This window comes from Salvelinus namaycush, chromosome 17, assembly GCF_016432855.1.
Source record: "Salvelinus namaycush isolate Seneca chromosome 17, SaNama_1.0, whole genome shotgun sequence".
NCBI lineage: Eukaryota > Metazoa > Chordata > Actinopteri > Salmoniformes > Salmonidae > Salvelinus > Salvelinus namaycush.
Window position 1 is genome coordinate 33565954 of NC_052323.1, and position 14165 is coordinate 33580118.

At 40.7% G+C, this 14165-nt stretch overlaps 1 protein-coding gene across 1 annotated transcript in view; it reads right to left on the minus strand.

Moving 5' to 3' along the window:
- Window positions 1-2464, minus strand: part of LOC120062555 (receptor expression-enhancing protein 2-like) — a 33215-nt gene extending 30751 nt beyond the window's left edge. The window contains exon 1 of the mRNA XM_039012611.1: window positions 2278-2464. Within this exon, the coding sequence (XP_038868539.1) occupies window positions 2278-2309 (32 nt within the window). The 5' untranslated portion in view covers window positions 2310-2464. The remainder of the gene's footprint in view (window positions 1-2277) is intronic.
- Between the last annotated feature and the right edge of the window lie 11701 nt (window positions 2465-14165).

Consider the following 14165-nt stretch of genomic DNA (forward strand, 5'->3'; position numbering starts at 1 on the left):
TTGAGGGAAAGTAGGCCATATTCTGGGCAGTTCTCAAAATATCACTCTAGGTTAGCCTAGTTAGGGCACCTGACCCGCTCTATTGCAATAACAGATGGTTACATTTAGACAAAGGGCAGTGGTTTGTTGGAACAAATAATCAGTTCAGGAAGCAGAAGATTGGAAAAGAATGGAAAACGCTTCTGCTACTGATAGATGGACCAATCACACAAGGATAACGGCAGGCCACCGTTTGTGAATCTGTCTGCAACACACATGGTAATAAAATCCACGGTCACACACACATCGCACTCTGTCCTGTCAGCCCGGCTGCATGGCGATTACTGCTGATGTGACAGGAAACTGAATGCTGAGGGAGGGGAGAGCTGGGAGGACCACGCCTGCTACCTTTCTGCCCATCTGCCACACACCCATGTGAAGGCTATGGGCATTTCTACCACTCTAGGTTCATGTATTCCACCTTTCTGTCCACATTTTCTCACCTCCTTGGCTTAGTCTGTGGAAATATTTCCCGCTATGGGTTTCCCTTGTTCTATCTGTGAGTTTCTCGTGTGCACAGAGTCTGTGCGTCTGTCTGGGTCTTTGTCTGTCTGTGATTTGCCCAGTCATGCTGCCAGGGCTGCTTTGCTCTACTCTGCGCTGTAGCTGTCCAATAAGAGGAGACGCGTGGCAGGCCAGAGGCAAGGTTCAGACTCCCACAGCAGGCGTCCAATGTCTCTCTCTCTTACTCCCAGACTCCTCTCTGCGCTGTCCCATATCTCAACTCCATACTGTTCAATGCACTCAAGGAGACACAGAAGAAATGGCTCCCAAGCACTGAGCAGGCTCAGATTCTTCTGTGATTAGACCTATCGACTGTAATTATACACCCCGATTAAGTGGAAATGAATAGCCATCCTGTTGTTGGGCACTTTGGCTTGTAGTGTCCAATTCAGTTTTTACAAGCCCAGCAACACAGAGTTTATGCTAACATATATACCGAATGAGTATGACAGTGACTTTCATACTAGTACACAAAGATAAAGACAGGGTTGGCCAATCCCTGGGATAAGCATCATCATGTTTACAGGACCATTCAATCATGTGTGTTTGGTCTCTAACACATGATTACCTGCCACACAATGAGCCTTAAACCCTCTACACTAAAGTAACGGTTGGCTCAGATGTTATTGGTTACGTAACCCAATGCAAAATCAGCTACATCAATGACATCTATTCAGCACAACCTGTGCATTTAAAAAATAGCATGCAGGCTCCGCTCTTTACCTCTGAGATTTAGGTAACTATAAAACTATTAAAGTTGCGGCTCTCATTCTATGCCAAGATGACAATTGCTACTGATGACATGAAAACAAAACATTGACAGATAAACTGCCCACACAAATCCTACCACCTGAAGACAACACTGACTAACAAAAACAAAGAGCTGATAACAGCAAGATATATTCTGGGGGTTTGTAGGGTAATGACTCTGTGTGTGTATGACTCAACTGTATAAACAGCTGTTGACTCTAATCTAGCTGTCAGGGTACAGGTAGGCCTATCCTAACTGGCTCATTACAACATCAAATTACATCTGTGCCTCCCTCTTGAGTCTCACCCCTTATCAAACAGCACCCTTGTCGACACGTTTCATAAATAACATCATGAGAATCAGGCAAATTCTTGACGTTATCGGTCCAGGTGACACTCAGTGGGAATGAAAGCGCATCAATGATTTCTCTGGATGTCAGTGTCATGCTAGCAATGCAGTTTCTGCCTTATGTTTTGATGATCATCACGCAAACCTTACTAAAAATGCACTATCCACCATGCGTGATTAGCAATATTCAAGACTAGAGATTTTTTTTTTACTGACTTAGAATAACAACCACTATATTAAATTGACAAATTGGCTTCATTCGATGGCATAAGCAAGCTTGTTAGCTAGCTAATTAATTCCACCTTCACTTGGCTAGCAGCGTTATCATGTGAGCTAACTACCTAGCTAGCCAACGTTCGCACTGGTAACGGTGTTGCTCTTTGCCTACAAAACGTTCTTTGGGAAACACCAGTGGTCAACATGCCCATTTCAGCACCATGGGCTATAAACCAACAACGACAATTAAATTGCAAGCAAATTAGCAGGTTCGCTGTCATTCTGGCTATCAAGATAACTGGCCGCGCACGATCTGGGCACAAGCCATGGCAGCAGTAGTTAGTATATGCAGCTGTAGAAAGCGATAGGGTCTGGCAAGAGCGAATACAACAAACTGACGCTGCCGAGTCCATACTCACACTACCATCCTGGAGATAATCCACGACACCATCTTGATTGTAGTGAGCTTTTCCTTATTCTCGGAAATCTAACTAGCTAGCTACCCCCCATTCCTCTGCCAACGACCGTGTTGTTGTGATGCGAGTGCCTGCTGCTGTTCTGAAGTCCTATATTTTACTGACAGGTAGCTAGGCTACTGTGTGGTGATGTGCAGCTCGCGAACGATTCGTTCTTTTTGAACGACTCTTTTTACTGACTTGAGTCATAATTCTATTTTCTGAGTGACTCGTTCATTTTAGTCGTTTATTTGACCTACTGGCCGCAATGAATTCTAGCAGGATTAATACACGCACCGATCAACTGTCTATCACACAGCAGACAGCATAGAAAATAAAAATACATGTTTAGAACTGATAATTGACCCATAGTGCAATAATGAATGCAAGTAATTTGTTATGATGTAGAACCTAAACATACTCTGCTCACCAAACTCCAATTTAAGAACGAATCGTTTGGGGTGCTGCAGTTCACGAACGATATTGTGATTATCATCAAGGCAGTCAAGCAATGCATTCTGCCAAGAGTCGTCCGGTTGCGGCCACAACTAGACCTCGTTTCAAATGTATCAAGAAAACGTCTTATTTGTGTGTCTAGCAATCAACAAATGTTCATTGTTTAAAGAACGCTTTTTAAAGTCTTAGTCACATGACAGCTGCAATAAGCCCTTGTGTGAAACGAGAGGCTTGTAGAATCATGACTATTTCAAGTTTTCAGTTCATTGTTCGCGGGTAGGCGGTCCTGCGTGCTCTGGGCATTACTGACTCAAATGAACGAAATGAGTCGAAAGATTCTTTCTTTAGACTGAACGAGTTGAAATGATCAGAGTCATTAAAAAGAGCCGAACTTCCCATTACTACTATTGTGATTTTGAATCCGCTGTATTCAAATCACTGGAATTCCTCTTTCTCTTAACGGGGCACGTCCACCCTGTTTTGTCTACCCCGCAGAGAAGGCAACTGGTTACTGCCACAATTCAATTGGTCCTATAACTAGGAGTTTAATTAATTCGTGTAGCTATGCAGACAAGACCAAAAGGCTCTGTATAGTGAAATGTCAGATGCACTGATGTCCCAGACAGTGCTTGATACTGTGTGTAGGCACCAATGATGTATATAAACCCTGGGATGCAGAAGTTTTGTATTGGCCACTGAGAGGCTTTAAAGCCATGGGTCGGCCATATTGGCAGTCACCAGTAGGAGAAGTCCTCCATAGAGCCCAAAAGTGGAGGTGTCATAATACCTATAAAACCTATCGGTCAAACAGGGAAATGGTTCCAATCGTTTTTCCATTATTCATTTTTGCCATAGGGGATTTTAGAAACACTTAAAATAAGGTCTGTGTTTCGTGTAGGCTTACCCTGGTGTGATGTTTTGATAACCATGTAAATCGCTCTCAGACAAGGTGACTATCAATATTCAAATTTATTTACTCTCAGATTTTGAAAATGCTAATTAGCATCAAAGTAGGTATCATGCAAAACTACAAATCCCTGCAAGCTCCTGGAAACCTTCATCTCTTGCCGACACCTTTGCTAACAGATATTGTGTCAATTTAAAACGTGCACAAGGTTCACAGAATTGTCAATTTAAAGAATGTAGCCAATTTATTCATTACTACATTTAGTTAACATTAGATAGTTAATCCAGAGCACAGGCGGCTGGTGGCACCTTAATTGGGGATGACAGGCTCATAGTAATGTCTGGAATGGCATAAATGGAATGGTATCCAACACATCAAACAAATGGTTTCCATGTTTGATGCCATTCCATTTACTCCATTCCGGCCATTATTATGAGCCATCCTCCCCTCAGTAGCTTCCTGTGATCCAGAAATTCTTACATTTGTCTTGATTCAGAAGTCTCGTCCAGATCATCATAGCATGTGTAGTTCTTTATCATAGCCACATTAACGTTTCATTTTTGGGGAGGCTAAATACAGACAAATATATTGATTAAAGTCACCTTGTCCTTGAGAGATTTACACGTTTATCAAAACGTCACACCAGGGTAAGCCTACACAAAACACAGCCCTTATTTTACATATTTCTAAAATCCCCTATGGGAAAAACGATTGGAACCATTTCCCTGTTTGACCGCTAGGGTACTCTGCTGTGGTACTCTAGGAATAAATGGAATTTTACAGTATTTCAATTAAATGCTTCAAGAACAAAATTACATGTATATATTTTTTTGCTGTGGTGGAGCCATAACATTAGTAAGGGAAGTCCCCCCCCAATTGTACAAAATAACATGGCAACTTATTGGCACCGAGCGGACCATATACACGATGGGATTGTGTGGGATTTCATATTACATCCGGCGCTGTTTCGTCCAAAGTTGATGACAAATGCCATATTGTAAATGAGCTGTGTAACACCCCAAAAATCCTATAGTGGGCGAGTGTGTTCCATCTTAATTTTTCATAGGCTTACTGTAACGCAAGTCAAGACCCAAGAGTCATATTTTGAAATTTTGAAATATTGAAAGTTTTGGCAAAAACTTATCACCCCCTTAAAAAAGTGCTTTCTGGACCGTTTTTCGAAATTCTTTCGATTTTTATGTCAATTACACATGTGTAAGAACTGTATGAAAATACTTTTGTCAAATTTTATTAACATAATTTTTTTTACATTTTTATTTGGACTTAAGGAATATGTTTTGTGCATTTGGAATGTGATTTCTTAGGAAGTCAAAAGTCAAAAGTCAAAAATGTCAAAAATTTGGAAAAAACGTATCACCCCCTTTAAAAAAGTGCTTTCTGGACCGTTTTTCGAAATTCTTTCGATTTTTATGTCAATTACACATGTGTAAGAACTGTATGAAAATACTTTTGTCAAATTTTATTAACATAATTTTTTGGACATTTTTATTTGGACTTAAGGAATATGTTTTGTGCATTTGGAATGTGATTTCATAGGAAGTCAAAAGTCAAAAGTCAAAAATGTCAAATATTTGGAAAAAATGTATCACCCCCTTTAAAAAAGTGCTTTCTGAACCGTTTTTTGAAATTCTTTCGATTTTTATGTCAATTACACATGTATAAGAACTGTATGAAAATACTTTAGTCACATTTTACTGTCATCATTTTTTATAAATGTTTACTTGTACTTAAGGAATATGTTTTATGCATTTGGAATGTGATTTCATAGGAAGTCAAAAGTCAAAAGTCAAAAGTTACAAGTCAAAAATGTTAAAAATGTGGAAAAAACGTATATTCCATTTAAAAAAGTGCTTTCTGGACCGTTTTTTGAAATTCTTTCGATTTTTACGTCAATTACACATATATAAGAACTGTATGAAAATACTTTAGTCACATTTTACTATCATAATTTTTTATAAATGTTTACTTGTACTTAAGGAATATGTTTTGTGCATTTGCAATCTGATTTAATACGAAGTCAAAAATGTGAATAAATTAGAAAAAACGTATCACCCCCCAAACCTCCATAAATCACTCAGGCCAGCACCCATTGATTTTTGGCCGTAGAATAGTGCTCCCAGAGCGGGTATGGAGGTCTGGATGCCCCTAAACGCAATTTCAACCATCTTGAAACATGGCACCTGGTAACCCCAAAAAAATACCAGGTGCACGAACAGTTTGGACTTGTGTGTGTGTGTGTGAGCTTTTCTTTGACATCTGTTTAGAGAAATGACTGATTTACACTTCATGAGGGTTGCCTAATCACACACTTAAAGTTTTGGAAAGATCTGACTTTTTTAACCCTTTGAAACAGCACCTATGACCCCATTTTAAGGCACTTCCGGTTGGCACAGGAAGCTATAAGTAAACACCTATCCTGATCGGGGTATGCTTTTACAGAATCCTGAGTTTTAAGTCTATACGTTAAGAACTGACTGATTTACACAGGGTTGAATGCACTATATATCACAAACTGCTGGTTGGGTAAAACCCTTTTAGGGTGATTTTATCACTTCCGGTTGCTCCAGGAAGCTTAGAATCAACACAGGTAGACCTCATAGTGGCTTGATGGATTGTCATTGAAGACAGGTTCATAAGACATTCATAACCCACATAGGGTTTATTTAAAGAATGCACGTTACATTTGCATATGATTCAACAGTGAAAAACACCACATCATATTGCAAACATAACACACTGTTGAATCATATTGCAAACACACACTGTTATATTTGCAATATGATGTGTTGAATCATATTGCAAACATAACACACACTGTTACGTTTGCAATATGATGTGTTGGATCATATTGCAAACATAACACACACTGTTACATTTGCAATATGATGTGTTGAATCATATTGCAAACATAACACACACTGTTACGTTTGCAATATGATGTGTTGAATCATATTGCAAACATAACACACACTGTTACATTTGCAATATGATGTGTTGAATCATATTGCAAATCTAACGTGCATTTGCAATATGATGTGATGTTGAATCATATTGCAAATGTAACGTACATTCTCTTAAATACTTTAGAAATGCAAAAGTCAACGGTCTGATGACCTCAGGATGGCCGGGCAGTGATAGTGGTTCCTCTCCATCGCTCGTTGTGTTAAATTTCATCATGTCGCTTTTTGTGATGGTACCCCCCCGTTGAAACATATTGCAAATGTACAAAAGTCAAGTAGCAAGTCGGTGTCCATCAGTCAATTAGATATATTCAGACACCAAACTGATACCATCTGACACCAAACTCACTTTTACCAACTCCTTTAGAAGCCAACTATCACATATTTCAGAGCAGGCCCAAAATTCACAGCGCCTTCCATTTAAACCATAATAAAACAAATAATACGTAGTTATGTTCTAGCTGCGGGTCCAATATTCACATTATGTTTAGCCCTATGTGAGGCGACCTGGAATCCCAAGTTTCGGCTCGATAGGTCATTCGGTGCCCGAGCAAAACCCTAATTGGTAATGAAAATCCACTTTTTTCCATGCCTTGCTACGGGGTGCTTGAATGAGCAATCAAACAGGCTCGTTGGGGTCTGTCTCTATGGACCGAGCCGGTTTCAATGCACCTAGTCTTGAGACTCTGGGACTTTTCTAAATGTCGTCCGTTTCGTTGAGCTGAAAATGAATTGAAAACATAGCAAATACACGAGGCTGTTTATCGGTCTGAGAACCTTCTAGAGCCACATAACTCACCGTGCACAATCAACCTGAGGTCTAGAACAGGTTTGTAAATTTTCAGAACTCTAGGTCTGACGGTTCTTTAAAAGTTGGAACAAAAGTAACTACCACAGGCACTGTCTGCCTCTTAGCCCCTCAGTGTGTCCCTCCATCATTTCTGTTTGGGTGTGTAAATTTTTCTTTGAAATCTGATGGGACTAATGACTGATTTACAGTTCAGGAGGGTAGCCTAATCACAATTATGAAGTTTTGGAAAGATTTGACATTTTTAACCCTTCAAAACAGCCCATTTGACACCAATTATGGCACTTCCGGTTGGCACAGGAAGCTGAAAGTAAAGACATATACTCACTGGAGTATGCTGTTACAGAATCCTGAGTTTTAAGTCTATATGTTAAAAATTGACTGATTTACATAGGGCTGAATGCACTATTTCTCTCAAATTGCAGGGTGCTTATTGCAAACACTTTTAGGGTGATTTTAACCACTTCCGGTTGCTCCAGGAAGCTTAGAATCGACACAGGTAGACCTCATGGTGGCCTAATGGACTGTCATCAAAGACAGGTTCATAAGACATTCATAACCCACATAGGCTTCAGGTTGAATTTAGGGGAGCAGTCAATGTATTCCTATGGGGCGAAATGTCATTGTAAACTGTTTGATGTAAACACCTTCTTTTAACTGTGAAGGGTTAATGCCACAAGGTCAAAGTTAGGCTTGCACAGATCGGGAGGACCTTAAGAACATTCCTGAGGTGAAATTGTGTTTCTAACCTTAACGGTTCTCTCTCTGTCTCCCAAAAGCAAATAAAATTGACATTGAGGTCAAAAGGTCATTCGTGTCCGTTCTCTTGTAACGGTCGCTGCTCTCAGACCGAGTGAGCTACGGTCAAGCGGGGCATCTCGTTGAACTCGGCACGGCCTAGGGATAATGGGAATGCCATTGCCGGCTTTGTGTGTCTTTAAGCACCGTACTTTTTCACTCCATCATTGCTTTGTGTGTGTGTTTTTGTGTGAGAGAGAGCTTTCCTTTGACATCTGCTTAGAGAAATGACTGATTTACAGTTCATGAGGCTTGTCTAATCACACAAATGAAGTTTTGAAAAGTTCTGACCTTTTTAACCCTTCGAAACAGCACCATGAAACCATTTTAAGGCACTTCCGGTTGGCACAGGAAGCTATAGGTAAACACATATCTTGACTGGGGTATGCTGTTACAGAATCCTGAGTTTTAAGTCTATACGTTAAGAATTGACTGATCTACATAGGGTTGAATGCAGTGATTTTCAAAATTGCAAGTCATGTATATCTGGACACTTTTTAGGGTGATTTTAACCACTTCCGGTTGCTCCAGGTAGCTTAAAATCAACACAGGTAGACCTCATAGTAGCCTGATGGATTGTTATCAAAGACAGGTTCATAAGACATTCATAACCCACATAGGCTTCAGGTTGAATTTAGAGGAGCAGTCAATGTATTCCTATGGGGCGAAATGTCATTGTAAAATGTTTGATGTAAACGCCTTCTTTTAACTGTGAAGGGTTAATGCCACAAGGTCAAGGTTAGGCTTGCACAGATCGGGAGGACCTTAGGATTGTTCCTGAGGTGAAATTGTGCTTCTAACCTTAACGGTTCTCTCTCTGTCTCCCAAAAGCAAATGAAATTGACATTGAGGTCAAAAGGTCATTCGTGTCCGTTCTCTTGTAACGGTCGCTGCGCTCAGACCGAGCGAGCTACGGTCAAGCGGGGCATCCCGTTGAACTCGGCACGGCCTGGAGAATATGGCAATGTCATTTTAGTGGTGATTTCAGAATGCTATTGTGGTGCATTCATGGAAGGCGCTGTGAATTTTGGGCCTGCTCTGAAATATGTGATAGTTGGCTTCTAAAGGAGTTGGAAAAAGTGAGTTTGGAGTCAGATGGTATCAGTTTGGTGTCTGAAAATATCCAATTGACTGATGGACACTTGCTAGTTGACTTTTGTTGACACTTGCTAGTTGACTTGCTAGTCGACTTTTGTACATTTGCAATATGTTTCAACGCGGGGGTACCATCACCAAAATCGACATGATGAAATTTCACGCAACGAGCGTTGGAGAGGAACCACTATCACTGCCCGGCCATCCTGAGGTCATCAGGACGTTGACTTTTGTATTTCTAAAGTATTTAAAGAATGCACGTTACATTTGCAATATGATTCAACATCACATCATATTGCAAATCTAACGTGCATTTGCAATATGATGTGATGTTGAATCATATTGCAAATGTAACGTACATTCTCTTAAATACTTTAGAAATGCAAAAGTCAACGGTCTGATGACCTCAGGATGGCCGGGCAGTGATAGTGGTTCCTCTCCATCGCTCGTTTCGTGAAATTTCATCATGTCGCTTTTTCCTCATGGTACCTCCCCGTTGAAACATATTGCAAATGTACAAAAGTCAACGAGCAAGTCAGTGTCCATCAGTCAAATAGATATTTTCAGACACCAAACTGATACCATCTGACTCCAAACTCACTTTTTCCAACTCCTTTAGATGCCAACTATAACATATTTCAGAGCAGGCCCAAAATTCACAGCGCCTTCTATTTAAACCATAATAAAACAAATAATACGTAGTTATGTTCTAGCTGCGGGTCCAGTTCACACATTATGTTTAGCCCTATGTGAAGCGACCTCGAATCCCAAGTTTCGCCTCGATAGGTCATTCGGTGCCCGAGCAAAACCCTAATTGGTGCTGAAATTCCACTTTTTTCATTGCCTTGCTACGGGGTCCTTGAATGAGCAATCAAACAGGCTCGTTGGGGTCTGTCTCTATGGGCCGAGCCGGTTTCAACGCACCTAGTCTTGAGACTCTGGGACTTTTCTAAAGGTCGTCCGTTTCGTTGAGGTCAAAATGAATTGAAAACATGGCAAATACACGAGGCTTTTTATCGATCCGAGAACCTTCTAGAGTCATATAATTCACCGTGCACAATCGACCTGAGGTCTAGAACAGGTTTGTAAATTTTCAGAACTCTAGGTCTGACGGTTCTTTAAAAGTTGGAACAAAAGTAACTACTGCAGGCACTGTCTGCCTCTTAGCCCCTCAGAGTGTCCCTCCATCATTTCTGTGTGGGTGTGTATTTTTATTTTTTTGAAATCTGATGGGATGAATGACTGATTTACAGTTCAGGAAGGTTGTCTATTCACATATATGAAGTTTTGGAAAGATTTGACATTTTTAACCCTTTGAAACAGCCCATTTGACACGAATTATGGCACTTCCGGTTGGCACAGGAAGCTGAAAAAAAACACATATCATCACTGGAGTATGTTGTTACAGAATCCTGAGTTTTAAGTCTGTATGTTAAAAATTGACTGATTTACATAGGGTTGAATGCACTATTTCTCTCAAACTGCATGTTGGGTATGGCAAACACTTTTAGGGTGATTTAACCACTTCCGGTTGCTCCAGGAAGCTTAGAATCGACACAGGTAGACCTCATGGTGGCCTGATGGACTGACATCAAAGACAGGTCCATAAGACAATCATAACCCACATAGGCTTTAGGTTGAATTTAGAGGTGCAGTCAATGTATTCCAATGGGGAGACATTTCATTTTAAACTATTTGATGTAAACACCTTCTTTTAACTGTGAAGGGTTAATGCCACAAGGTCAGGGTTAGGCTTGCACAGATCGGGAGGACCTTAAGAACACTCCTGAGGTGAAATTGTGTTTCTAACCTTAACGGTTCTCTCTCTGTGTCCCAAAAGCAAATGAAATTGGCATTGAGGTCAAAAGGTCATTTGTGTCCGTTCTCTTGTAACGGTCGCTGCGCTCAGATCGAGCGAGCTACGGTCAAGCGGGGCATCTCGTTGAACTCGGCACGGCCTAGAGATAATACTAATGCCATTGTGGGCTTTGTGTTTCTTTAAGCACCGTACTTTTTCACTCCATCCTTCCTTTTTGTGTCTGTGCGTTTGTGTGAGAGAGCTTTTCTTTGACATCTGTTTGGAAAAATGACATATTACAGTTCATGAGGGTTGTCTAATCACACAAGTGAAGTTTTGAAAAGATCTGACCTTTATTACCCTTCAAACCTGACCCTATGGCACCATTTAAGGTACTTCCAGTTGACATAGGAAGCTGAGAGTGAACACATACCCTCCTCTGTGTAGACTCTTATATAATATTGAGTTTTAAGTCTTTATGTTAAGAGCGGACTTATTTAAAGAGGGTTAAAGGAGTGTGTGTTATTTCATAAAATCATATAAAATCACAGGATTCTCGCAGAGCTTCGAGACCCACTTTAAAAATGTACGTCTGAACACACTGCAACTGGATCTGTGATTTTTTGGAAAAAAAAAATCCTCTTTGTGAACATCACCAAACGGTCAATGTACGATTTCTCTTAAATTACGATAGATAAATGGCTGGTTCTTTTTTTCCTGACACCGTATGCTTATGTACTTTGACATGAAGCGGTCAAATTAGCACCCTACTTGCGTTTTAACCCTTTAATCCCAGAAAAATGGCCATAACTCAAAAAGCGCCGAGGTCTCGACGCCATCTCGTTCGGGGCCAACTGCCCATTACTCCTAACCTACGCTCGCCGAGTTTCGTCTTCGAAATATTTTCAGTTTAGGAGAAAAGGCCGCGCTCGTTTGCCACGTGTTCGTGCGCCTGCAATATGATTTATTTTCCCTCTTGTGGGAATTTTCGAGAATGCAGAAAAAAGTCAAAAATTTGTCATTTTTATAAAACGGAAACCGAAAGTCCGAGACGTTTTTTTGAGTGACTTCCTGAAAGAGCTCTCCGCCGCCCACGGCCCGACGCCGTCCGCGATTTTCTGCGACGTAATAAGACGTCAGGTAAGGGACCGTACATTTGCAATGGGACTTTCTTCACTAACCATACGGCTCCCGTCCCAGACTTCCCTTAAGGTATGTAATATTAAAAATATATACTTTAAGGAAAATGTTTTTAAATATTTGAATTTTAAATGTTTATGTTTAGCTCACATAATTTAAAAGTATGCATTAAGGTGTCTGTAATATACACTGAACAAAAATATAAACGCAACATGTAAAGGGTTGGTCCCATGTTTTGTGAGCTTAAATACAAAATCAGACATTTTCTATAAGCACAAAATGCTTATTTCTCTAAAATGTTGTGCACAAATTTGTTTACATCCATTTTTAGTGAGCATTTCTCCTTTGCCAAGATAATCCATCCACCTAACAGGTGTGGCATATCAAGAAGCTGATTAAACAGCATGATCATGACACATGTGCACCTTGTGCTGGGGACAATAAAAGGCCACTTTAAAATGTGCAGTTTTGTCACACAACACAATGCCACAGATGTCTCAAGTTGAGGGCATGCTGACTGCAGGAATGTCCACCAGAGCTGTTGCCAGATAATTACATTTGAATTTCTCTACCATAAGCTGCCTCCAATGCCGTTTTAGAGAATTTGGCAGTACGTCCAACCGGCCTCACAACCGCAGACCACGTGTAACCACACCAGCCCAGGACCTCCACATCCAGCTTCTTCACCTGCGGGATCATCTGAAGGGGGGTGCTGAGGGGTATTTGTCTGTAAAAAAGCCTATTTGTGGGGAAAAACTAATTGATTGGCTGGGCCTAGCTCCCCAGTGGGTGGGCCTATGCTCTCCAAGGCCCACCCATAGCTGCACCCCTGCCCAGTCAGGAGAAATACATAGATTAGGGCCTAATTAATTTTTCATTTGACTGATTTCATATATAAAATGTAACTCAGTGAAATCTTTGAAATTATTGCATGTTGCGTTTATATTTTTGTTCAGTATAATAAATGTGGCAAAAACAAATGTAGACTTTAATACATTTCGATAGCTTCCAAAAACATGTTTACAACAGCAGTGGGGTGCCAGGTTGGAGGCACGCTGGCTTCAACACAGCGCCCCCTAATAGTCATCTAGTGTAAATACAAATGATTGGTAGGCACAAGGCAGCAGCCACAGCTTCTGTCTGTCTTCACTCATTCCCTCCTAATAATATGGCAGGGTAATATGTATTTTGTTCTTTAGGGGATTGAGTTTAACATTTAATAATCTCTGTAACTGATTCTGTTAAATCATATTCTATGTGATACAAAACAGCTGTTCAGGATTTGGTCAATTAATTAGGACCACATTATTTGTATGTGAAAATACTAGATTTTCCATTATGCAATGTCTTGTTCTCCAGGAATAGAGACTTCAGTGGGAGGGTACAAGAGCCTCTGCCTGCCCTGTTTCTGCCATCCACTTTCTAAAAAACAATTTATGCTGGATCCAAAAATGTGGTCGGAGGCTCCATATGGAGGGTGTGACACAATTGTGCACCGCTGTGCGCCTCCCAAATGTTCTAACTATGCGGAGGGCTCTGTATAGTTCCGCATTGACATGATTGGTTGACAGTAGGTGGGGGCGGAAGGTCCTGTATGAAACGCATACTCACTTCCTTGGCGATAGCTCTGCGCTGCTCCGCGAAGCGCAATAAGTATGAATGCCCTGACTTCTGCAGAGGCTGTATCAACGTAAATGCTGCACGACCAATGCAGAAGTCAGATTGACCATGCAGCCCCTTTAATTCAGAATCAGGCAGATGATAGTGAGGAGGCATAAAAAGATGGCCTATGAGCAAAAGACTAATGTCTTTTTGGTTAAATGGTTTTTCCTCAGTGGTCTTGTGCTCAGTGGGTGGGGTAAATCATGT